This window comes from Apus apus, chromosome 4, assembly GCF_020740795.1.
Source record: "Apus apus isolate bApuApu2 chromosome 4, bApuApu2.pri.cur, whole genome shotgun sequence".
Lineage (NCBI taxonomy): Eukaryota > Metazoa > Chordata > Aves > Apodiformes > Apodidae > Apus > Apus apus.
Window position 1 is genome coordinate 2,848,494 of NC_067285.1, and position 27,953 is coordinate 2,876,446.

General features: G+C 42.4%; 1 protein-coding gene across 2 annotated transcripts in view; it reads right to left on the minus strand.

Annotated features, from left to right (window-relative positions):
* Window positions 1-27,953, minus strand: part of DOCK1 (dedicator of cytokinesis 1) — a 296,429-nt gene that overhangs the window by 264,552 nt on the left and 3,924 nt on the right. For both annotated transcript variants that reach the window (XM_051617678.1, XM_051617677.1), the window contains exons 2-5: window positions 11,137-11,220; window positions 5,463-5,503; window positions 3,446-3,501; window positions 1,793-1,889 (exon numbers count right to left, since the gene is read on the minus strand). In XM_051617678.1, coding sequence (XP_051473638.1) covers window positions 1,793-1,889; window positions 3,446-3,501; window positions 5,463-5,503; window positions 11,137-11,220 — 278 coding nt within the window. The remainder of the gene's footprint in view (window positions 1-1,792; window positions 1,890-3,445; window positions 3,502-5,462; window positions 5,504-11,136; window positions 11,221-27,953) is intronic.

A 27,953-nucleotide genomic window follows, 5' to 3' on the forward strand; every position in this document is an offset into this window, starting at 1 on the left:
ACTGCTACAGAAAGCACACACAAGTCTTTGTAAAAAAGCCTTCTCTTTCTCCTGCTGTTCCTCCTTCCTTATCACACGTGCACCACAACCAAGTCTTCTGCACGTCTGCAACTAGCATTTCTCTGACATGAAGCAGTATCAGATTTCAGACTCAGGATAACCATAGAATAACAGAATTCCAGGTTGGAAAGAACCTCAAATATCATCTGCCCCAACCTTTGTAGGTAATATTATAGTTGATATCAGGTGGCTCAGCACCCTGTCCAGCTGAGACTTAGACCTGTACAATGTGGGGGAACCTACCACTTCCCTTGGGAGACTATTCCAATGTTTGACTGTCCTCATGATGAAAAAGTTAGCTCTTGTGTCCAACTGGAATCTCCCCAGGAGCAACTTGTGTCCATCACCCCTTGTCTTCTCCATGTGACTCCTTGTAAATAGGCAGTCTCCATCTTCTTGGCAGCCAACCTTTAAGTACTGGAACATTATAATAAGGTCTCCCCAAAGCCTTCTTTTCTCAAGGCTGAATGAACCCAGTTTTCTCAGACTCTCCTCATATGGCAGGTCCTCCAGTCCTCTGATCATCCTTGTGGCCCTTCTCTGGAGCCTTTCCAGCCTATCTCATCCTTTTTGTAGAGTGGGGACCAGAACTGAAGGCAATACTCCAGGTGTGGTCTGACAAGTGCTGGGTAGAGCAGGATGACAACTTCTTGATCTCTGCTGCTGATGCCCTTGTTGAGCCAGCCCAGCATCCTGTTGGTTTCTTTGCCCTGCAGCACACAGTGTGCTCAGGTCCCTTTCTACAGGGCTGCTCTCCAGCCAGGTGCATCCCAGTGCACTCTTGTGTTCCCAGGTACAAGACCTTACACTCCTCCCCGTTGAACTTCATAGGGCTCCTGCTAGCCCACTCCTCCAGCCTGTCTGGATCATGCTGGGGGTGGCTCTCCCTTCTGGAGTGTCAAGACGGTGACATCAGGGTCAAAAAGAAATCCTCACTGCCCTCAGCAGCACATTGCAGTAGAAGCACAGGCAAAACTGTTGTCAGTCCCCTCTCTAGTTTGCTTCTCTGCCTGTCAGCTTCTTCCTGGCTCCTCAACACATGCCCTCTCCAGTCTACATCACGTTAAACCTCCTTCATTTTTCTATTACCCCATGTGAGAGATTCTCAATGCAAGTGCTTATCACCATAAATTTATAAGAATATATTCTTATGTACTTGTAAATTAACCTTATCAAAATAATCAGGCATGTCACTTAAGGTCAGGATAAACTGGGATCGACTTCAAGGACAGGAATACTGAGAGGTAGAGTGAACAGACTGATTATTTTTTCAAAGGTTTAAGCTTACATCCACAAATTCAACATCAAATATTCTGATTTTTTTTCTTAACACAGATCAACAGCTTCAAGAACTTCCCTCAAAACCGTTTTCTTCTTTTTTTTAACACAGCTGTCTATAAGGATCTTAAAAATCTAATGTACAGCGTATAACAGTGCCCCATGAAAACAAGGTCACCATTGCTTAACAGTTTGTTGCTGGATAAAGGTAATTCTCTTGAAAAAACCCAATTCTGCACAAGAAATAGACAGTATTTGAGAAAACATCCAAAATAAACACCGCTGAGATTTGTGCCTTAACACGGACGATACTAAGTAGTTTTTCAGCATTAAAAGTGGCCTTTAGAAACAGCAACAGAAGTGACATGTCACTACCAGTTCTTTCATACCTTTCACAGCATCCCTCTTTTCACACCCCATGTCCTGTTGCACGTTGCTCTGCACTGATACTCACCACGTACAACTGCCGCCAGATGATGGACCATTCCCGCAGCGTTGTGGTGACCTCCTGGATCAAGGGGAGCTCATTGGGTATAACAGTTTCATGTTGTCTTAAAAGAGGGGAAAAAAGAAGGTTGGATTGAGCATTAGTTTTGTTCAGATGGCAGAAGCATTTCTAAGAAGGAACTGTCCATTTCCCAATAAATTCTTGACTCTAAGGGTGGTGAGGAACCGGACCCAGGGGAGGTTGTTGATGCCCCCTCCCTGGAGGTTTTTAAGGCCAGGTTGGATGAGGTTTTGTGCACCCTGGTCTAGTGGTGGGGTTCCCTGCTCATGGCAGGGGGGTTGGAACTTGATGATCTTTAAGGTCCCTTCCAATCTTAATGATTCTACGATTCTAAGACAACTCACTAACGACAGCAAAGAACTTATTACACATTTGTAAGTTAAAAAGAACGTATTATCAGATTGTCACCAGCACAGGTGATGTAAAGGGTACTTGGGTGGGCTGAGACTAGGACATCGACCTCAGCTTTTCTTCCCTTCCCTCTCATTTTTATACTCACAAGGACACCAACACATACCACACCATTTGTTACTGAGATCCTAATTTCACAAGATGAAAGGCAGATAGGCACAACCTACAATGCCACGATACTGATGCTTATTGATTTTCTGGATGACTTGTTTTAAAATTATGTGCCATGGAAGTAAAAAAAACCAACAGCTAGATCTTTTAATATTCCAGCAGTAGGGTACTTAAAGGCAGAGCTGTAATCAGCAAGAAAGATGTCATTACTCAGCAATCTCATGATTAGCAGCTTTATCATTTGCATACTTAACAGTGTATAAAAATAAATCGGGCACGAAGTATTTTATCCTGTTTCACACCATTTCATACCTGGCTAATTATTAATTTCAGTCCACATTTTCTCCTGGGGTTTGGGATTGGATTTTTCTTCTTGTTTTGTAAGTAAACTGTTGTATCGATTTTATGAACTTTTAGATGCATGTCCAGCAATGCTGGTTTGATATACAAAGATCTGAACTTTAACAAAAACCAGGCCAAACAATTAAGTGTTACACACATCAGGCAAGAAAGCAGGAGAACCACAACATGAACAATTTGAGAGAACTTCTTGGTAAGGTAGAAAATGATGCCTGGATCAGGGCTTTCTGCCTGGAGTCCAGTCTACAAGATTTATTGAAGAGGGAATTAAGAAATTAGTTTAATTCCACCTGCATAAAAGGAAGATATTTCACATCAAAGGCCTCTTTTAATATACCAGGCAGAAAAGACTCAAGCACTGGACGGTAAAAGAAATTGGGAAAACTGAAATTAGAACTCAAGTGGGGGGCCAGGAGTGAGGGAAGTTAATCTAGGTAATTATTAGTCAAAGAAGTAAGGAAGTCATAATGAAAAATGGTAAATTATTAAATACTGCTGAAACATTTAGTATTAGCCTGACGATGCAGCCAGAAGCACTGCTGATGACACAATCCCTTCCAACTTGAGGTGAGCTACCAACTTAAGATCTTTTTTAAAAGAAACATTTTCATCATCACCTCCTTAAATAACTGGAAATGTAAGTTATGTGATAATGCCCTAAAATTGTGTGGATAGAAATAGGAAAATGGATTTTAATAATTTTCAAATCAAACTTACCCTTTGCCTTCAACTGTTGCTTCCTTAAGGTGTATATAGGAGGCAGGAAAAATGCCCTTGAGAAGGAGGAGAGAGGAAAAAATCTTTTAAATAACCAGCTGCTTATAACACTTTATTTGTTACCTAAAAATATGCCAAGACACATCACCAGTTCTGCAGAACCATCCACATCCTCTCCAGCATCAGAATAGTTGTGTTGTGGTGGTGTCTTTTTTAATATACTTTTTACATATTGTATGACATGTCCTTTCAAGAAGGTGTTACTGTCACCTTAGCCAACAGACTCTGTTACACTCAGCTGCACAACAGCCAAGAACACAGCAGTGACACCCTGTCACTGGTGGCCCTCCAAAGGAGTGTTTTCCCCCCCCAGGCCAAAGCACTTTGCCACAGTTCTCCATATCCCTGGATGATCATATAGAGATGCAAGTTAAAACAGACTTTGAAAGCATAAAATACATTATTAACAGGTAACTCCAAAATGACATTGTGCCTGTAACTCCAGGTCCACTGCTTGTTCTTCCTCACATCTAACCAAGCTTTCTTATCCCGCTATAAGATGTTGCTTCCATTCCCAAAGTGTTTTCTCCAGTGTTTCCAGTTAAAATCAACCCAGAATGAGAGTGGGCAGCATACTGGGCTGCCCTGCTGTGAAATCCATGGGCACACATCCTGCACTGCAGCCCTTAGTACACAGACTACACATAAAGTGGGGTCTTCTACTGACAATTCATCGTGTTACAATCCAAAAACCTCTTCAACAGACAAGACTGCAAAATGACAGTACTGCTGTACATCTCAAGATTCCAGAAATAAAATTATAGTTCCAAAATACTGTCAGCTCATTAAAAAAAATAATTCAAGTCAAGCTGCAAAAAAATAAGTTGCTCCACCTCACCCTTTGAAGTAGGAGTTAAATTTTCTTATCTGGGAATGCAAAATAAAAGTATTCTTAGAAAGTTACAGAAACTGGGGGTGGAAGGTGGAAGGGGTGTCATTTAGTCACAGTTAAAAAAATAATAAGATACCCACTGCAATTAGCAGCAGACAAATGCTGCAACATGTGGAAATAATTTAAGCCCAGAAGAATGTGTATTTGCTTCTTAAGATGTACAAGGCATGTTCATGAAATATGGTTTGTAAGAAATATAGTGTATTTCCAAAAAAAGAAAATATCAAAATAGAATAGAAAAGCCACAGAACAGGCCTGGCTAGGAAAAGGGTGGGATGAACCACACAGCTCAGCTCTGTACTTTTAGACATGCAGACCACCATGCACCTCTGCAGGCCAACATCACATTGTAAGTGGTTTCCTTTAAGTGAAAAAAGCAGCAAAACCAGAAGTCATTTAATTCTGGTTAATTACTACTATAAAGTAAAATGCTAAAAAAAAAAAAAAACAACACAAACAAACAAAAAAAACACAGGGTTCTAAGCTATATTTGGGCTGGGTTTTATTTCAGAAAGGCTGCTATAAACAGCAGTGGTTTATGCACATGGAAAGCCCAACAACTAGGCAGAATGACACTGCAGAAGATGACTGCCCCTCTCACAGAGAAGGACTGAAAATCACAACGTAGATCTCAGCACCACTTTCCAAGATGCAATTGTATTTTAAGAGCAATATGTTATTTAACAGACACTGAAGCAAGTGTCAGCCTCTAAACAGGCTAACTAGAACATAAGTTCTGAACTTGTTGCTGAGGCAAATGCTCTGGCACAGCAGCTATTGCAGAAAATAAGTGGATGCACATCAAGCCACCTAGACTGACTGTGCTGCACACCCTTAAATTGCAAAAATTCAGTTGCAACTCGGTTTTTAGCCTTGAAAAATTCACATTTACTACAGCTTGAAACCACACCCCCAGCAGTTATTAGAGATCAGTGGACACATGGAGAGCTGCTCCCGTGCAGGACCATAACTCATGCCCGAGATCTCCGCTACAACAACACACCCAATGCCATAATATATCTCTGTCCAAGAGAAAAATGAGCACTCTGCTCCAGCAACATTTACCTTCTTGGATTTTTTTCGTAGTGTGTAACCTCTGTACCAACCTAGGAGGGGGGAAAAAAGGGAAAAAAGCATTAATAAGTTCATTAATGTCACCCACCAGCTGCTCCTTCTCAGCTCAACAGCACCGTGGTTTCCCGTCACGCTTCACCCCTGCCAACATGCACAGGCAAACCCCACCTGAATTTAAATTCTCTATGGGATTAATATCCCGGCTGGAACAAGTCCTCTTGGAAGCTATAAAAATCAGAGTGATGATGCTCAAACTGGCTGAGAAGACTACATGACAGAGGTGCATTTTACATGATGCGTTTAATTGTCATTCATTTCATTTTAATTACCTCGTTTACCAGCATAAACAAAACCAACTCCAGAGCATTTACTTTACAAAAATGCACTGGTTGACTAGTTTGATGTTAAAACCTATTTCAGCTCCACAAATCAAGTTCCTGAATGGAGATCAGCCGTTTGCCACCTCAGCAGAAAACAGGAGCACTCTGGGATTTATGACTCACAACCAAACGCAGCAGCAAGGAGCCTCCAGCCCTGACTCAGCCAGAGGCAGCAGGAGGGTTCAGCCCATGCCAGGCAGGTGCCTGTGCGTGGAAAACTGGCCCATTTTATGCTGCCCACACTTCAGGACACATCTGTGAGCAATTCCTGTTACAGCTCTTAACCTCTCTCCAGCCATCCCACTTCAGCCCAACTGCACAAAGCAAAGCCAACACCCTACAGGGGTTTTGCCTCATGGAGGACACGACCAGAGAGATCTTCTGTGCTCCTTGCCCCGAGTCCAGTGCCAGCTCACTCGTAGGCTTGCACCTTGTGCAAAATATGTGGTCTTTCAGTTTCTCTGTGCCATGGCTCACTCGCTGCCTCCTGCTCAGCACCCCAGGAACCCCCTCAGGTGACCAGAGATGCCCTCCACAGGTTTTGAAAGACAGAGTCTGAGTGCAGGCCCACACCCTCCAGCTCTGCAAACGGGGTTTGTACCCTCTGCAGAGCAACATGGGTGAGGATGGGGGGATCACAAGGCAGACCTGGAAAAAAACCCTACAGTCTCACTCCTGGCAACAACCAGGGCAGGAAGAAAGTTCAAGGAAGACATCACATGCTGATAAATTCATTCATTCACTCTGGGGCTAGAAATACAAATTAAAGTCTCGAGCACATAGGATTTTTAAGCCTGCTCTCCAGTGACAAAGGGTAAAATGATTCATCATCTTCACACTGCATCAGAAGGCCATCCTTCGTGATCACTCAGGGACAGGCAGTGCTGTCCTCTTTAACCTGGTGTCTACAACAATCACAGCTTGCTTCCCTACAACGACCTCACCTCCTGCATTTCCATTGTTTTCAGCAGAGCTTCGAACTGTTGCTCAAGTGAGCATGCAGTTTCTGGCTCAGGTGCAAAGAAGGCCAAGTCTTTCTCCTTGCACTCGCTGCACTACCTGAAATCTGTGCTCAGACATGCAGAAATTTCAGTTCTGTTAAAGAACTCAGTTTTCTACAAATAAACCAACACTTTGAAGTTCTGGAGCCTACACTGATCAACACCCTAACTCTGATCAAACGCACTGTGCAAACTGAAGGACGTACAACCCTATCGTCTCCGCCACCTCTCTCCTCCCATCCCACCTTCTGTGCTCCTGTCCGACTCAGGAAGGACGTTGCCCTGCACCTGCAGATTAAAAAGCTATGTAGTAAAGACATCTCCTCACCACCAGGCCTCTGCTTTCTGAAGCTCTGCAGCAAGCAGTAGGAACTACAAGAGATTGCAGGTAAGAAAGCAGCCAAAATCTGCCTTGGAGAACTGGTTACACTCCCGCTCACCCCAAAAGTCCTCATGTGGCCAAGCAAGTCCAACCAGGTTCTTCATTGGCAGCCACCACCTAAATGTTCTCCTTGCTGGGTATCAAGCCAGTGGCTATGCTATGGGGAGCCTAATTCTCAAGGAGAGCAAACTCTCACCATTTCAGCTGGAGGCACCGCGTCGTGCCATCAACATGCACGTTTAAGAGCAATATAATTTAAATCACAGAATGGTTTGGGTTGGCAGAGACCTTAAAGATCATCTAGTTCCCATCAATTACCCAAGACATAAAATCTATTCTATTTCTTAGTTCCTCATCTGTAAGATGAGAGCAGCTTTCTTCCACACAGGCACTACACAAAAAAAACCAAGTCCCTCACAAACGTGGATTAAAGTAATTAAAGGTCACAAACTTTGATTTTTCTTCAAAGCACAATAAACACGGTTTGTTGCCAGACACTGGACAAAGAAAAAATCAAGTACAGTCTAGCCTCTGCTTTGGGTGAGCAACATCTAGTTCTCAACACTTAAAAAAAAAAAAATCAAGGGGTAGAGGGATGCATGAGCTTGTTAATGACATTAACTAGGTGTCCTAACACACCTACCAACCTTCCTTACAGCCCTGCCTAACTCTAGCTCTTGCTTTTGTAACCTCTGCATTTCTGAGTTTTGTGGAAATGAATGAAAAACCCAAAGCCCTGAGGGCAAATACCTGATGTCAAACCCATCCCTGGAGCACCAGGGACCTCCAGACCTTCTCTGTTCATGGCCACGTCGGTTTCAAACAAAAAGCCAGCAAGACAAAAACAAGCTGATGCCATAAATAGCTTTCTAAAGTGATCTGGGCCTTTAAGTGGCTCACTGATGTGTTACAAGGTTTCTAGCCTCTCCCTTAACAAATATTATGGGATTTGAGGGTTGGAAATAAGCATCCACATAAATGTCTAAGTAAGAAAAAGGACCAGCGAAGTATCTGTGTCTTTGTTAACACTGGAAAAGACACTCACAGGGAAAATCTTGCTGTAGTTTCTCTTGAATGATGCACATATTTATTACACAGTTACCCAGATAAGGTATTTGCTGCATTAAAACAAAAACCCAAAAGCTGCAACCAGCAACAGAACATCCCCACAGTATCAGGAACAACTTACTTGAAAATACTTATTAGTGAACCCAAAAAACCTTCCACAGCAGCACTAGAAATGAACTATTGTTCAAACAGGCCAGCTTAGTTCTGAGGGTTATTTACTGTTCTATTTAATTGCTATTCACCTTAATAAGCCACATTTCCTGATTATATGTTCTGTTTGCCCATTCCAAAGAATGTAAAGAAACAGAATTAAGAAAAAAGAGCAGGCAAGGACTAATTCAGCACATGGCAAACATTTGTTTGGGGAAATCTACTATGAAATACCATTCTTCCAAGATGAAGGGTATTTATGAAGTGCATTTATGAAGTGCAGTGGCTTTGCTATTTGGCTTTTCCTGTAAAGCCCACATTAAGAGTGGGAGGAAGTTTTTTAACTGAAACACAAAATTGACTGCAAATCTACCTGAAAGAAAAAATGATAAATTTGATCTTCAAGATCAATTATTCTAGAAAGCAGCTTTTAAACACTAAGACTTAACAGTGAAACATGCACATTCATTTCCAGTCTCCAAATGCCTATAAACTGCAGGCTGGTTGCAACAAGACTCCAACTTTACAGGATCTGCACATTGAATTATTTGTACAAGTATCTTGCATTTCAGAGAAAAAAAAAACAAAACAAGTGTTTACTTTTAATCGCAGTTCAAATATTCAAATACTTCAGTAATAAAAACAAGGTCCAAAATAAATTCTACACATGGATTAAAAAATTAGTAACATTTTAAATATACAAGCAAAGTTCATCTTAGCAATCCATTCCAGTACATGGTAGCAACATGAAACCCACCTGTCCTTAAAACAAGGAGTAGGGGAAGGAATCCACAACTACAATCTGCCACTCCAAACCCCATGGATACATGTAAGTCTTCAAAACTACTTCTAACTTCAGAATGATGGCAGAAAACTATTTAGAAATAGTAATGATTCTACAGTGGGATGTCCAGAGCAGGATGCTGTATAAATCAATGAAAGAAGCCATTTTTTTACCCCCCACAATCTTAAATACAGGGAAAAGGGGTAGAGCTTTGAGAAGCTGAATCCCAGATCTTCAGCAAAATGGTGTTACTGACTCTTCCAAATTACTTCTCTGCCCCATGTTCATGTTATTAGGAGGCTTTTCTTCAGATTGGTCCATCCCACCACAGCCTAACACAACCCTGACACGGCCAGGACAGATGGCAGGGAAGCTCCCGGGTGCACACCTGGACATTCATGCAGATGCTACGAAACCTCCTGGGGCACAATCTACACAAATTTTGCATAAAAACTTGGGAGATCAAAAAGCTCCCATAATTACCTAATAACGGCAGCTCTGGGAACAAGAGAGAGAAGAATTATGGCTTCTCATTTGCCAGCACAGCAGGTACGTAATGAGTAATCATTGCATAAACTGTTTGGAGGAATATAACTCATTTGCATTTCTTTCAACATTAACTCGTCCCATGTGCTTGAATCCTACCAACCATGAGTGCAAAGGGCTTTAATGCTCAGGTCCAGGGGAAAAGTGATTCATCTCCCCCATCCCACTCAGCTGGCAGTAGTCATGATTTGATAGGTTTCACATACCCTAAATCAGGATTCCAAGTTTCTCCCACATTCATTAAATAAATTTATATATATAAGTCCAAAGCTGCACAATACTTAAATCATTCCATTTGCTTTTAAAATTTATTAGGTTTTTATTAAAGCATATGACATCAGTTAACAGAAAGATTCCTTTGCTTAGAGACAAAGTTGGTATTGCAGCAAGAAGCTGAATTCTGGAAGAAAATGCCAGCTTAAAAACAGTGAGCAAATTAATTTGCAGAGTGACGAGCAGAGCTTGTTACTTTTGTTGAAATAGCATTGTTTGTTTCAATAAAGACAATAAACATTCCTATTAAGCCAATATTTAAAACAAATTTATCACACAGATGTACCAAAACATCAACGTCTAGCGAAACAAATTAAATCAGTATATTAAAGTAAAACACATTTCCACAAGACAAAAAAATGTTCCAATATCTTTAAAACACCACAGTTTAGTTATATATTACTTATATTTCTCCAAACTGCAGCATGCCATAAAATGTCACATCTAGGACATACCGACAGAGCTGTATTTTGCCTGGCTCAGTACTGGATCAAGCGAGAGCTAAAAAATGTTATGACAATTTTCACATTCTGGGGATTATCAAACTCAGCATTCAAATTCCCTTTAACATGCATCAAGGAGGAAAGATTTTGATACATGTCATGTTTCTACAGCTTCATATCAAAACAAGCAAAGCACCTGAAAAGCCTGAAATCAGTCCATGGCACTGCAGCACATGTACCCATCTTATAGGAGAGACATAAATAATTTAGGACCCAGGTGACTTTCAAATTCAGATTAAACTTTTTAGCAGCAGGTTCTTTTGCATTACCCGAGGGCATTCAAAAAGCATCTATCACTTCTCTAAGGTAGGACAGATGCTACAATTGATTCATATAAATAAACTGCGAGAACATTCATCTTCCATAGAAAAGGAAATGGATTTTCACCAGGTATCGACCATATGCATCTTCATTCACATCTAGCACTGGTTAATTGTATTCATCACAAATAACCTGTTTTGTCCTTTAGCAAGAAAGCAACTGATTTGTCACCTGATAACACGGGAAGATAAAGTCACAACCAGAACAGTAAGGTAATTCCCAAAACAGTGTTTGAAATGCATCTTTCGCCAGCTTACCTTCATAAGTTTCCAGTATGTGCACCGTGTCACCTATTTGTAAGGAAAGTTCATCTGGGCCCCTGGCATCGTAGTTGTAGAGAGCTGGGGAGAAGAGATACTGCTGTTAGCACCTGCTGGACAACTTCCAGGGGTTCTGTTTCTCCACCTTAAAAAATTGGCTCATAAGTAACCCGCACTTCTGGGAACTGCCATCTTCAGAAGGTAGTAAACTACACCACCACCAAAAATAAATTCCAAGCTCATTCCTGCCTGCTCCTCCCAAAAGAAAATTTGGGAACTTCAAGCTCTGAGATGAGCAATGCCCAGGAAAACACAGGAAACATATCTGACACATATGCTGCAACTAGGTTTGGATGGAAAAAATATTCATAAGCTGAAAGACAAAGCAGTTATTAACTCCTAAAGCTAGATTTTTATGTTTCTCATGAAAAAGACTCCCTATAAGAAGCAAAATCTTCTAGCAAGAATGAAGCCCTTGTGACCAAAGGCAGTGACTCCTGTATTTCACCAGACTGAAGTTAATGAACCACACTCAAGGTGGACCCATGAGCATTTCTACACAGTTCTGCAACTCCAGTTACTCCCTCCAAAGAGGTCAGCAAGTTTAAAGGAATTTTATACACTATACCTAACAACTAATGAAACAGCAAAGGTAGTCTTCCTCCTTGACCATCAGGAGCTACCTACTTCTCTTCACACTTGCAGAACACAAAGGGTTGTGCTCCTCTGAGCAAGACCTCCTCTTCCCAGTGACAGACTCCAGAGTGCAGTGACAAAGGATGGCTTTTAAAAAATATCTGAGAATCCAATTTTCTTACTACTTTTCATAACTCTTGAGGGAGTGAAAGCATTTTTGGAATACAACAGCTACCTCAACACTTTCTATCACCCTTCAGATAATCACTTGCTTTTCTTTCTACATGACTTTCCAGGGACCCAGTTGACAGGCAGCAATGGCCACAAGTGCTCCAGGGGGACTCTGATATTATTCTTGGAACAGAAAGAACTGGGTAGGTTATGTGTAGCTGAGACCAGCCCTCCCCTTCTTGCAGGAAGCCCTCACAGATGTTCAGGCCAAAAAAGTTCACAGGACACTAATGCCACATGCTGTGCTCATCACAGGTCACAAAGCACTTCCAAAAACACGTCAGAACCTACAGCAAAAGGCCAAAGGCTGCAGATATGAAGGCAATGAGACATGGGCCCCAGAAGCACCCTCTCTTACCTGCCCCTTGTTCTCCTATTCCCAAGCAGCCCTAAGCAGCAGGCTAGAGCCTGTATTACACAGCTCAACAGCAGAAATTACATGTATATGAGTCAGTAACTGGAGAAAAACACTTTCCTGATCTCAAATCTCATAATCAGTTTAGACCCAAATGCACAAGTAGCAACACCCAAGCAGGCATGTGAGATGGTCTAATCCCACCACGAGAACGGGGCACTGTGCCCAGCAATGCCTCCAACCACAACTTCATCTTCGGCCTCCAGGAGTGACCATTTATTCTCCCCAGAACTTGTCTAACTCCAGCTGACAGTGCTGACCACAACAATTACAGACCTTGGTCCTTTTCCCTGCAGCACCCCTCTTGCTTGACTTTAGAGTCAGCAGCAAATAAATAAACCTGAGTGCAAATGAGAAGAACAGAAAACATAGCACACAGTGTAATATTATAAACAGAGGGGAGGATACTTCAGGGTGAAAAGAATAAAGGTCAAGTGCATCACAGAGACTAATATCAACAGCATTTAAATGAAGGCTTTAGAAACTAATATAGTTTTATTGACTTCAAAACAAAAGCCAAGCTAGTTATTCCTGTTTTAATGTTTTTGTTAACTTTTTCAGTATTAAAGAAAGATAAACACTCCCTCCCAGGTATCTGGCACAGAATTATTCCAAAGCCATAATTGCTGGTCTGCAGGAGAAGAGATTTCTGTGAAAAACACTAAGAAAAATTAACCTTTTGAACTGCTGTGAGCAGAGGGATGTTAATGATGGTGAATACTTGGCACACAGGACTCTGCCCAATAACGCTCACCAGAAACCTTTTCAGTTCAGGTTCTGCAAGTACCAGGGAAGGCAAAGTCAATAGTAACTGCCCCAAATGTGTGTGGCTGGAGTTCAACTCCTGACTCCACCCTTCAGGTCTTCCTTTACATCTCTTGAGCACTCAGAGCTGTCCCTAGAGTCCAGAGCACCTGGGGGTGCTCAACATGTCCAAAAAATCCGGCTTGAACCTTCCACCTTTGGACCCTGCCAAGCAATCTTGTTGCCTCCTACCAGACATCCCAGCCTGGATAAAGTCTCATTATGATTGATTAAAAACAGTCCTGTACTTAAATCACACTTCAGCTAAGCATTTCTCCAACATTTAAATGGAGTAACACTGAAGATCATTAGTAGCGATGAATAAAGGGCATTAAAATTTATATCCAAGAATGCTAACTGGTGTCTGTCATAACAAGGAGGGTCACATAACAGGAGCTTCACTGTGCTGACCAATTATTTGAACAGAAGATGACAAGCAACCATCAGGTGGTAATTGCTGCCCATGACAGCTCCCACTGACCTGAACTGAGTGAGGAGCAACGGTCCTGGGAGGGAAGGTTTCTATTTAAAAATATGAATGTGTGAAAAACATGGCTACCAAAACATGAAATACCACATTTTTGGCTTGCAGCAGCTTTGACAGAAACAACTAAATTAACTCTCAAGTGCATTTCACCCCTGTGATTACAAAACAAGGCTTCAACTACACCACAAACTCCTATGTAACCTAGCAAATAAGTTCCTCTAGGGTAATTTTTAGGTAGAGTGACATCTACAGATGTTGTTACAGATAAAATGTTTGACTGGAGCAAACAACAAGGCTTTAATTAAAGGAAAAGGCAAAATCTGGAGGAATGAAGCATGAAACTGATATGCTTTTAGTTTGTCTGATCAACTGTATTCTGAATCAACATTTAAAATATTTAAAAGCCTGAAATATAACTTCCAATTTTTTTTTTTTATTATTTCTTTTTTACTGAAATGCTTAATTTGAAAAATCCAGGTCTCAGTGTGACAGATTTTTAGCTTGGAGAGCTCCAAGCTAAGTAAAGGATTAGGTATATTTACACCAGTTAACGATAGGCCTCCCCATGTGCTTGAATTGCAAATCGAGGCTCCCTGTTCTGGCAAAGGAGTTCAGCAGCCTCCTAAGTTAGAAAAACCTTTGCTATACAATTAAGATAAGGAGAATGGTTACATAAGCATCAAGATCCATGAGCTAGACCCAGGCAGTGCAAGTTAACCTCGTGGCTAACACCAGCACTACATCCCCCAATGCTCTTCATCGACGCTCAGATTTCCCCCCTCCTCCAATAAACTTCCACTGAAGGGACACAGCCAAGCTTCCCTATTGCAGCCAGACACTCTTATCCCTTATCATTTAGAAGGATGCTCTTTACAAAGCATTTTCTCCTTAAGGGATACCCCTGTGATAGAGGCAACTCAAGAGATCCCAAAGGCACCAGAGCTCAGGAAAGATGCTGCTTTCTGAGCTACAAACATGGTGCCTTCCCAGGGAAGGAAGGCAGGAGTCAGTTCAGGCACTCACCATCCAGCACCACCTCCCTGTCTGGGCTGCAGTCTGCACTACAGATCAGAATTCCACTACCACGTTCATACAGCCCAGTATATGGCAATCAACTTTAAAAGGGCAAGGTCACCTGTGAAGGTGACCACCTCCCAGGAGAGGACTTGTCTCTCTGCATAAGACCCCTGACAAGGCAAAGGGGGCAGCTGCTCCCTGATGTCTCTGGCACCAGCTGTGCACCTCCCAGACACCTGCATCTCATCTACATTTTCTAATTATACCTGTTAGCCTGCAGAAGAGAACAACCAAAACATTTTCTCAAAGCTGTGAACCAAGAAATAAAAAAACCTTTATTTTCCAGTTGTAAGTATCCTTAACTATGACTGATTTAAACCAGAGCTGTGGAGTCCTATATTTGCAAAAATCACTCCTATAGCCCACATATTTTTTGACAATCATTACAGGGGTGCAGTTCCACTGGCTTCTGAACAGAGCGTTTCAGATGCAGTCATACAGCCAGTCTGTTTATGAAACTAGGGTAAACTAAAACCCTTGGGAAAGCAACTAGTAATTGCTGATGAACATAAAACGGTTGTGGCTCAAGGTCTGCACTGAACATCACCAGTGGCACATGGATTTAGCATCAGCTGGCTGAGGAGGAGCTGGCTGACACGAGGGCTGAAGCGCACTCGGCAAACGCGCCCGTGAGCTCCAGTTTCAGCTCTGAGATGGAACGAGCAGAACTAGGAAGGCAGAGGAGAAAACCCAGAACAAAGTCACAGCAACAAAGCCATCCCGAAGTCACCTCTCACTCCACAGAAGGCCTCAGCACAGCCACAGGTATTTTTCCTTATCAGCTGTGCTTTCAGCCCAGCCTTGCTGGCCAAAGGCTCTCCCTGCTCCCCTCCTCCCCCACCACAGCCACAAAGCACCAAAGTCCTGAAGTGCCAACAGTAAAGGATCAGTGTGGGCATAGAAAGAGCCATTTTTTCAACTCTAGGAGTCGATAAAGCAAGGAACAATGAAGAGGGCATTACAGTAATTGCACTAAAAACCCATTTACTGCTAAAGAATACAAACCAAACACCTCTACAGAGCTGCACTCAATTTGTGTGCATTAGAAAAGTGAGTTAGAAGAATCAAAGAGAAGTGGCAAAGGGGGAGGAAAAAAAAAAGAAAGAAAAAACAAACAAAAGTAACATCAATACACACTGAAAAAGATTTTTCTGACTTGTATGAAAGCTGAGATACTCTTAAGATACTGCTACAATGTTACAGAGAAGTGTTTCCTGGAATTATGTTGCATTAAGGCTGTTTAATCGTTGCACACTCCTAAAAGAAAGCAAACTACACTTAACACATCATCAGCTTCATTCTACACTTTTTAAAAAAAAATTCCCCAAATCATAACTGTGCTTTTTCCATAAAAGCAGACTGAAACAAGAGAGGTAAAAGGAAAGTCTCCTGCAAATTCTCTAGTATTAAAAATAAAAGAAACCTGAAGTTTTTCCTCCTATTTTCTCTCAAAGCACAGTGGCTGCCTTCAGTACTAGGGAGACTCCTTAGTCCTGTTATTTACACTGACAAGGTTCAAATTTCTACAGTTGAGGCTAAAGCAAAAGGAATTAAAACCAAGAAGTGTACAAGTCAGGAGATGCACCTAAGATTTGTTAGAGACTATTATTTCATGTGTGTATTAACCAAGGGTAGGTCTCCCTGCCTTACTGAACTCACCCTGTACCTTCTCATTCCTGGTCTCACCAAGTTCAGATCACAGTTCTCTCTCAGTATTCCAGTTAATTTGTCATCCAAGAATTCCCAAATGATGGATTTCCAAAAGAGCGGAGAATTCTGAAGAAACTCCTAGGCTTGCTTGAACAGTTACCATGAAACTAACAAAGGAAATCCAGCTCATGGCTGCTAGACCCCAGTAACACTCTACATCTTACTGGTTAAACACATGAACTTGTCTTATTGCAGGTATCTCTCCAGCAGGGCTAGACTAAGCCCAGTAAGTTTTAGTAGATGGTAAGGATTTCTTCTCATTTTCCCTTACAACAGGAAGACCATTCCTCTTCCCCTTCCTCCAAAAAAAGGTCCATTTGGAAACTATTCCCAGGCGAGCTCTGCCTCTCCTTCAAGAACTACACAAGACATCTGACAGGGGTTGGAGAATCCTGACCCAGGGCCCTGGCAGACCCCACAATGATGTCCCCGCAATGCCAGCCTGTCTTGCTTCTTCCCAAGTCAACACAGTCAAAAGAAAACTAGTAGACATACAGAAGAGTAAATTGTGCATTTAGAGCAGAACCTCCGCACAGGTGCAGCACCAGCTGCCAACTGAGCACAGGTTGGGAAGAGCAAAGGGCCACCCAAGCTTCTATAAACATAACAGGCATGTCAGGTTTTAGAACAGATGGCAACACGGGAGCAATATGTTTTGTAACACAGCTGGCATCTTATCACTACTCAACATGAATTAATAAGCTGAGGAAACTTCATAAATCCAGAGCACTTTCCAAACTTCAGTTGTGTTGCCTTTCAGAAGCGTAACAACCCTGCAAGCAGAACTCAAGTATGACAGAAAAAGTCCTTTCTGCACTAATTTTAAAAATGCATTAGAAAAAAATAAAGAATTCTGGACTTATCCAAGATTTCCAAGACCAAGTTTAGGTTCTCTCTTTTCCTCCTCCCCTCATCTAGCCAGATAATTTATGTTGAGGGAGCTAATGAAGTATGATGCCAGCTCACTAACAGCTTTCTCCCTCTTCCTTGCTACTTACTCTGTATCCAGAATGTGAGTACTTCACCACTAAGTACTAAGGGTATAAAGCTAAAGCTAGTGTTAAAAAAAGATACCATTATTGCCTATCACAGTATTAATAATATGCCAAAGTGCATATTCTAACAAGAAGCACAGTCAAGAACATTTTAATATTAAAAATCGATTTCAAAGTCCATTAAGCGAAACACATCGTGTGAGAGAAGTGATCACACCACCCCAAGCTCTTAAACACCATCTCTTGTAGAAGCAAGATGCTGATTCAGACAAACAGAAAACATTATCTAGAGACAGATGTCTTGGCATCTGTCTTCTAGTAACACAGGATCACAAAGTGAGTTCTGATGTTCCCCTTAATTTCCTGCATTTCACTGGGGACCCTAAGAAGTGGTAACTCTGCTCTGTCAGCCTAGAGGCAACATGCTCAAAGACTAAATGGCATTTGAGCACACACCATGCTTACCACTGTGCACCTGAAGAAAGGACTTGTGTGCTTCTAATCAACTGAAATTCACAACAGGCTCACCCTGAAGTCTCTGGAAAACTTTCAATGTCGCTATGCATAAAATGCACCAAGGCATCTGCTGGGTGCGAGAAGGGAGGGAGGAAGAAAGTTAAATGCTGGAGGGGAGGAGGAACTAGTTCAGCTTACGGTCAGTGCTGGCAGAGGATCTGCCAGGAACTGTGTAGGAACTGGTGATGAGTCAACGTCAGCCCGTAGAATTAGGCAGAAGTTCCCCAAGAGATGACAAGTGACCAGAGCTGGCAGTGCTGCAGCTCCACACCCATTCCTGGCTGAGGAGCCTCCAGCTGCACATCCCTGCCCCTTCCCTTGCACCAGCACTGCCACCCACCCCATCCCTCAGCCAGCAGCTGCCAGGAGCTCAGCTGGCTCAAAACCTCAATGTTTGTTTTGTTTTTTTTTTTCCTGCAACAGCTCCATAAATAACCCAGAGCAATCAGGGAAAACCAGCAATGGCAGAGCTGCAAAGGCAGCAGCACCTGCCCAGGCACAGGAAAGTGACAGCATCAACTCCAGCCAACACCAACTACAGCCTTAGAAGGTACCAAATTGAGCAGTGCAGTTTAAAACTGTCCTGCCAAACACAGAAGTTAAAATAACCCCCCAAACACGATAAGCTCAATCCTAATATGAAAAGGACTGTCCAAGAGTCATATGCACAATGCAAGCAAACCCTGAAGTCCTTCCCAATCCAGTGTTCCAGGCCAGAACTGCAAAAATTATGGTCAAAGTCTGCACAGACACTCAATCACAAGTTGCCAGTTTGGTGCTCATGTAGGGCATGGAGCTTCCCAAGAGGCTGGAGCAGCAGCTCTTACTAAGGTTTGGTAGAAAAAGGTTGATGGACACAGCCAGTTCCTCAGGACCTTCATCATCCCTGGACTGAAGCAGAACCTTTGTACCTTTTTCAGCTTTCAGCTGCTGCTACACGACAGCCAGGAAGAAATGAAGCCCAGTTATATTTGCATGAGGCTTTTAACAAGAACAGTCCACACCACACTCCTCTTAGCTCCATCTGAAGATGCCCAACACATCAGTCCCCTGCTTCAAGCTTTCCCCTTGCCATTGCAGCAGGTCCCTATTGCACTGAATGTCATTTTGCAAAGGGTGTATTTCACTAAGCACGTCTACAGCAGCCAGCCTGATGTCACAGCTACATTTGAGCTGTCATTTCAATGGCTATAAAAATCAAGTTCAACACCATAAAACTGCTATCCCACTACTGTGGAAACAGTCACCAAAAATGGCTCCTGAAAGACACTGTTCACTGCAATATAGAGCTGATGATGCAGAGCAAAATGCCTAAAGCAAGGGGGAAATGGGGTGGTGGGAAGAAGTTTTCATTTCTTACTGTTCTTCCTCCTCTGTATTTCTACAAGGCAAAATAAAATCAAAATTCCTCCTTTACTTTCTCAGGAAAGCTTACGGAGCAGGGAAAAGAGGAGAAGGCATGTTAGGCTTTTTACAAATCAAACCTTACTCCATTTATTTTTACGTGCCATCACCTTGTCTCCCAGTCCCTCAAGCTGTCTCCAACAGCAACAACTACAGAGAAAAAGCACAGATCCAGTCAAATAATCCCCAAGTAACTTGTTCTGCTTTCTCAGAAACACCAGTCAGGGAGAAGAATTACCTGCTAATAGCTGCAGTTTGATCCACCACCACTTCCTCTTTTCCACAACAGCTAGGCTATTGCAGAAGCTGGAAATACATGGTATTTCTCCCCAAGTTGTATCTTAGACTGGAATTACTTTAAGAACATAACCACGGAAGCGAGTCAAACAGCACTGAATGCATTAAAAGAACAGCATTTTGCAAAAAAACAGGGAAAAATTGTTTCTCTCCAAAGCAATAAGACATCACATGCCTCGTGCTGCTGCCAGAAGAGCCACTGAGTTGGCTGAGCATCTCATCTGAACAAAGAGTCACTGTCCAGCTCACTCCAGCCTGCAGAGCCAGTCCCTTCCATCAGCAGTGGGATTTCCTTACAGTGCTGGCCAGAGGGAGCTGGATCCATACAAATTCCATGTTACCCATCTAACAGGAATCCCTGGAACCCATACACATTCTTACATTAATTCCAGAAGAAACAAGGAGAAGGAAATGTAACTGATACACTATTTTTAGTATTAGTAATTTTTCAAGACCCAGCATCCTATTTTACACTCCATTAATAAATATACAGATTTATGGGAAATGGGAAACCCAGAGTAGAGAACCCAAAATATTTCCTTACGGATGTGGAATTCCCCACCCTTTTGCACCAAAGGAACCTAAATTCATAGCCCAACACTTAATTTTATCACAAGTTAACCTGGTCATTCTAGACTTTTTTAGTCTAATAAAGTTGATCTGGCCCAATAATCTATCACTAAAAGAAGCAGGAAATTCCAAGACAAGAACTTTCTGCCAGCTGCTGAGTCCTGTCCTACTGACCCATTTGAGCCCCCATTGCTGGGGAATCCCTCAGCCTACTGAAACACATCAAAGGTCACCCATACACTTACCACCCCCAGCCTCAAAATCCCCCTCATTAATTCAGAAGAAGCCAAGGCCACAACACCTTCCTGCCTCAGCATGACCACTTGAAGAGAACCTGAGCACAAACTACCTGTCTTTTAAAAACAACACTGATCATTATGCATATTAATGCCAGCAGGGTGGTTTATGGTGCCACCAACCCAGTAGTAACTTGCTAACCTGGTGGTATAAGAAAAAAAATATTTTAACTATTCTTTTTCACATTATCTTCCCAGTGTGGTTCCAACTTTTGACTGAAAAGAGATGAAGCACACAGCACAGGCACACTGGTGGCCCAGGGTAGGACCAGCCAACAGAAGAGGCAAGAGCCAGCTCCTGGCTGGAGGAGCAGCTCAGGGCTGCTTCTAGCACTGTCCTACTGGAAACAAGGACTTCAGGAGAACCATTGCCCTGTAATGATCTCCAAAGCGACACAGAAGACACTAAATCTGCTCAAATGCTTGTTTTCTCACAGGGTTCAACTGGCAGCACAAGCTTGTGCTAAACTGGACAGCATATCTGCCCTCCACAACCACTTTCACCTTAAAACTTTTGGCTTCCCCATTGTAAAAATACTTCACTAGTCTAATAACTAGTGGTTACTTCTCAGCCATTCAACTCACCACTTTCAGGACCTTTACCTCAAAACAAAGCTACTCAAAAAGCCAAAACAATTATAGCTAGTGCATTGTAAGCTCAATTCAATTCCTCATGTCCAGAAAAACATCTGGGTTTTAATATACAAATTAACAAATTTGTGCTAAGTTTGGTGAAAATATCCTAGGAGACACCTGGACCATCCTGTAGAGGGACTCATGTCCACAGCCACATGGTGAGGACAGAGGGGTATCAAAAAGAGTGTGAAGAGGGATGAGCATTTGTATTATTTTCCCGTAGGGAGCCAACTTAGTCCTCTTCATTAGGAGCTTTCAGTGTTGTGAAAAAGAAAAGTTTAAGCTTTAAAAACGTTTCTTGATCTGTCAGTGTTCCAAGAGCAAGACTGTGTTGCTGCATGCAAGGGTCACAGCAGAAGCTCCTGCAATGTGCAGGTGCAGGAAGAAGGGAGACACGAGGTAGAGCCCAAAGCTTCACTGATGTTCACAAACGTCCTCCTTTCTACTAACTTTACTCAGTCATTTCTCAATGCTATCACTACCCTACTCATCAACACTTGAAGTGGTATTAGGTTATTCTATTTCCCTTCCACAGAACTATTTTCTGTTTTCCACACTCCTTACGTAAATGTTATGGAAGCTTCAAGATACCACTATACAAACATAATACACAAGCTCCTAATCTCAGAGTTTCTATCTTGATGCAAGAACAGCTCCCAGATCAGCACACCCAGCTGTAGATGGTATCATGCCTGCACTGTAAAAGCTTACAAAGTTATCCCAATATTTTAGATATTCGAGCTCTAACAGCATTACAACTTCTTGAACACATCAGCCAAGAATACATTCACCTTCATGCACTGTAACTAAGAAACCAGCAACTGTTGCATTAAGCCCAAACTGTACTTTCTGTATTTAAGGCACAAATCTGAACCAGTTAAATCACTCATTTATCACAGCTCAGTAAACAGAGGCCTGGCTTGCTGCAAAGGTTATTGATAAAAATCTGTTAATAAATCATTTTGAGAGCACTTTCAGCTAGAAAAATCAAACACCAGCTGAACCCACACAAAACTTCTAAAAATGTACACAGTACTACAACCAAGCAATTCTCCTAAGTCTTTATTAAAATGTGCTTATCTGGCTATATCCAGTCCACTGCTTTATTCTTTAGGAATCAGAATTCCCACCCTGCAGAGCTCCAAGTGACCTACTTTAGGCATTCCTTGAAGACTCACTTGCTCCTCAAAGAATTTTTTTTCTTCCCACATAAAACCCTGCTACCAATGGGACAGTATTCCCATGACGTAGGCAGCGTGCACTGACTAAGAGTCACTCCCCATCCATGTTGCAGACACAATTAGAAGGCAGCAATGGTTTAACAAAGGATTTACCATCACTGTGCAAAGACCTGCATCAACATCCCAGCAGTGTGATTTACTAGGAGAGGGACCAGATCAGACTAAACAGAGCCCAAAGTCCAGCTCCCACCATCAGTATTTTTGACATACCAAGACTTCACAGCAGGCAATTCTGTATTAGCCAGAACTAGGAAAATTCCCTCATCCATCAGCACCTTAGCAGTGCTGGAGGTGCTCTGGACAGTGACACTCATCATTAAAGTGATCCCATCTAATGGAACTGCCCCTATTATCCAGATGTCTAATACTTTTAAAAATCCTTTTAGACTCCTAGTTACAGTGAAACACTCAAGAACAAAACCAACAGGTAAAAATAAACGAAGTGTAATATAATAAATATCAAAATAATATTTGGCTCTCCACCAAAAGTTTGGGGTTGCTGTTTTGACTCGCCCTATGGAAACCACAGCCTAAGAAATACCTCTGCCCCACAAAAATACCTGCTCTCACCTCCAGCCGCTTCAGCTGTGAGCAAGAGAAACTGTTTTCTCATCAGAAGAGCTCAATAACTGACAACTCTGGGAAAAGGATCTTTACCCACCACTGCAAATCCTTCCAGTGCTTTGTTGTATGCCACCAAGTTCATCTGAAAAAGGAGTCAATACCAGCTGCTGTGTTTGTGAGTAAGCCCCAGTCTTAAGGGAAGTCCAAGTTGCTCTTCTACTTGCCCATCATCTGGAAAGTCTGAGAAGAAGGCTGTCTTCTTTATGCCCAACTGTTAGTGAGCAGCAGCAACACAAAAAAAAGGGCAGAACAGACTTGACCAAGGTCACACAGGTGTGGAAGACAGGATGTCAACAGCTAGAGGCATTGCTCTGATGGGCTGTCATGGAAGGAGGCACAGCCAGATACTGTCAGACCAAAAACACCTGCAGAGAAACTGATTTGAAGGGGAAGCCCAAATATCTAAAAAACAACAAAAAAAACCCCACCACACCACAAACACCCACCGCTTCTTTTAAATCAACTTAGTAAAAACACTACCAGTAGAACCACTGTTTTAGTTAAACCACTTACCCTTTATTGGAAGTTTCACAGAGATCAGTCCACAGAAGAAACAAATGAACCCACACCACCACCTCAGAAGGGAGAAAAAAAGTCCCTCAAGTCTATTCCACCTATGATTCTTGGTCAACAAAGCATCAGGAAAATTATAGATTGATGGAGACACAATCAGTGTTTTCCATGAACACAAGGGGTGAAACAGAGGGTAGTCAGGTGGGTGGAAAGGAATTCCAGCTAAGGATGACAAGAGGACAGGTGATGCCTGCAGAAAACGGGTGGGCATTTATGTGTAACACAAAATACCAGAAATAAAGAAAAAAGCTTGGAAGTCCTTATAAATTAAGAGGCATATGCCAGATTAAAAAACATACAAAGAAAAATAACAAGGTAGTGAGAAAGCTTTCATGTATAATCATAGATAGCTTTGTATCACAACTAATTGTGCTCAAAAGATACAAAGCCACACATTGCTACATGCAGAGCCTGAAGCCACCAGGCCATCCAGCCACCAGGCAGCACCACCATGACCTCACATGAACCAGACCACACCATGGGCTTGAATATCAGCACTATTGCCTGCATATCTGAGTTACCAAGGAGCCATAGTGTCCAGTGCAGAACAGCAAAAATGGTACCGTGCTCCCATGTGACCCCAAAGCAGAAGGAAAAGATAAATCAAGAGGACAAGGTTTTCCAACCCAGACTGTGCTGCAAGGCAGAAGTAAGGACAGAGGGACTCAGAGCCAACCATACTGCGAGTGTCTCCACACCAGTTAAAGAGGGAATAAACACAGGCCTGCTCACATCTGCAGCTGGTCCCTTCAGATCCTCTGACCAACAGGAGCTCCACACAAGTCAAACAGGAGCCCATCAACAAACCCACTTTTAGCTCTTTCCACTACTTAATACTAAATAAAAACTCCCCTCCTTGCCAGCATGTTAGTTTTTATTCATATGCTTATACTTTGGGAGACTAACCTTACATTTAGTCAAGAGAAAGTTTACAGGTTCCCACAGACCCTTATCTGTAACCTTCCTGACCCAAGTGACACGCTGAGCCGTATCTCTACTTACTCATTAAAACCACAGTGCAACCCCTCCTTGAGATGACAGTATTTACAGAGCTTTCCAAATAACTGCCTTGATAATCCACAGGCATTTCAGCATCAAGATTTGCTCACTGCAGTCATATGCACAGCAGATTTTTTGAAAGCAGGCGTCCCTTTAAACCATCCACCATCTGTGTCAAAACTTGGAAACTCAAATATCATCAGCTACTTCCATCTGGCTCAGCACCGAGATATTTCCTGTTCCAGGGTCCACGACAGGAATACTTTTTATGTTACCAGCTGCTTTCATTTCACTTCATTTCTGACAAGCAGCCTTTGCTACAGACAACATTATACATTCACACCACAGCTGAAGAAGAAGCAACTCCTCAATAAAAGCACCCAACCCCATTCACTGAACTATTCCCCACCACTCCATTTTTTCCAGCTGGCACAATTAGGAGAATGTTAAAGGCTCAAACATCAGCCGGGAGGCAGGAGGCAGCCATGCTGCTGGAGACACAGGTAACAGTAGAGCTTTCCATGATCCTGCATCTCTGCCACCTTCCAGCAACTCCCTTGAGCCTCACACAGGGAGCACAGGCACCACCAGTGCCAGGGTTTGTCATCTTAGTTCTTTCCAACTATTTTGCTTGTGATTCCATGCATGAAAAGGAGGAAAGCCCTCCTCTACTAATACAGCACAGTTGAGGGCATTAGGTCTGGATGCAGTCTGGCATCAGGAGCTCCTTGTTTGGCATCGCCTACCTCCTGGGACCCAGGGGCTATTCAACTTTGTTCCCTAAACATATGCTATTTTATTACACTCAAGTCAAGTGATGTCAGTATTTCCGTGCTTTGTTTGGAGAAGACAGAGAAGGCAGGCAGAGCAAACACAAACACCGAAGGCTGGACTTGCAAAAGGTATCTGGATGCTGGAAAAGGCTCTCAGGCACGTCGTGGTTTGTGTGCTGTCACAAGCCCCCAGTGCCCACCTGCACGCTCTCAAAGCTGCTCGGGAGCTGTGCCTCCACGAAGCTCTGCCAGCCAGCAGCCAGGAGCTCACCGTGTCAAGCCACCAGCCTTCTCCATGAAGACCACCGTCCAAAATGCCACCAACAATGCCCTGCACACACGGGACTCCTCAGGGACTCCTGCTTTACTACAGCACCATCCCAAACCCCCTGCACCTACATAATCTTGGGAGCTGCTCAACCAGGTTTCCAAGCTCAATATTGACTCATTTGTGCAGTCAAAACATTAAAGTGATGCAGCTACTCCAGCACTGGAGATGTACAGAACTGAGTGCCCCAAGAAACCAAGTGCCTAACAGCATCCACAGCCCAATTATGCAGACTTCTAGTTCTATTTGCCTTGGTAAATTACAGGGTAAACATTGTATCACTCACTGCTTTTATTTGCTACTGTGTAACAGGCATTTTTGGAACTCCAACAACCTGTGGCAAAATCAACCACAACAAACCTCTGAAAACAAGGTTTTAAAATACTATAAACAGTACTTTAAATAAAGCAGCAGTGCTAAGAACTATTATTTAAAAAAAAAAAAAATCAAGTATCATGGGCAATAGTTACTTCAGTTATTCACCTGGGGTTTTTTTATGGATATACATGATTACACACGATAGTTTTCAGTGTGATTATTTCAGTTTAGATACAAAGCTATGCAGAGCAGAAAAATATTTCCAGAGATATTCCACATTTTGCTGATGAAACTGAAATCCAGCAACTGCTGCTTCCTGTGTTACAAGTCTTTGCATCAGAAATCAGATTTAATGCACTAATTCCATAAACATGGGAAGATAAATAATACTATAAATATATAAATGCTTTCAAACTACAGCCTGAAAATGTAGTTAGCTTCAAAATTACCAGAATTATCTCATTTTGAGCATTCTATTGGTTTAGATAGGGCATTATTTCAATTTCCAGCCCCCAAGCTAAAGGAGGAAAGTACTCCAGTAACTTTATAATAAGGAATCAATTAAAGCATTATTCAGAAAATTACTACTGTTAGAACAGCCTTGGGACCTACCACAGGCTAGAAAAGAGAATTTTAAAGTGTCTTTAAGCTTACCAAAAAGATGTGCTAATTTTTCAATGGTCCATCTCCCTGTCAAGGAAGACCCGTAAAGAGCAGCAGCACAGAGGTGGCGAGTAGCCACCACTGGAAGTCTTGTGAAAGCTTCAGACTTGCAGCAAGTAGAAGAGGAGAGGCAAGACTGACATCTTCAATAAACACTTTCAGACTAGATGAGCACTAAGTTCCTCATTTGAGCTTTGACTCATTAACACAAGTCAGCTTTCAGCTGTTTGTCTAGAGTCAGACACCTGAAGAACTACTAAGGGATTAATGCAAAGTGTATCCTGCATGTCCTCTACAGCCAATACTGGACAACCTCCAGACACATACATATTTCAAAGGAAAACTATTGCAAAGCTTAGGCCTGTACTTGCAAGCTGACTGAAAGGCTTCCTGGAGACACTGGTTTGACTTGGAGTTGCATCCAGTTTACTCTCCCCTTCCCTGAAAGCTTTGCCTATGCAGAAAGGAAAATGCCCCTGTAATTCAGAGAAAGCTGAGCCACACACAGCAAATAGTCTCAAGTTAAGATTGTATCAGTGCACCTAAATCAACTACTTATGGCAAATGAGAGGCAAAGACGAAAACTACAAAACCCACCTAGGTGCCACTTGAAATTCAGGCGGGAACTCAAAAATTGTTTTCTTCCTTAATTAATACCAAACAAAAACCTTAAATTGGGAGCTCATCCTGATGTCACTTCCATACTTGTGTACGGTATAAAGTGCAAATCTTCACCCTGTGAAAACTCTCCCTTCCCTTTTTATTTTCTAGGAACAAGAGTGTCAATTAACAGCTGAAAAATTCCTAAACTGACTAAAAAATTCCTCTGCAGAGTTAAATAAATGCTCTGTATTATGCCCAGAGGCAACCAAATGCCTACAGGAAGTCAATATGTGCTAGATGGGGGGGGGGGGGGGGGGGGGTGTGGAAATTATTTCCAGTAAATCCCTCAAGGAATCATTTCTCAGAACAATTCCTATCTGCAATGTTGTCAGGAAATCAAACCGGAGGACACGCTTGCTTCCACTCATCTGGTGTCTTCATCCCTCTCCAATCTGTTGCTTACAACAAGTGTTTATTGACAGAGGGCAACAGTAACTGCTCAGTGAAGTGAGTGTGATCAAGCACCCGCCTACAGTCAAATTAAGGACACTCACTTAGGAAGAAGATGGTTTCATCTACCAGTCCCCCACCTCCGCATCACGCGATGCCAGACAGGGG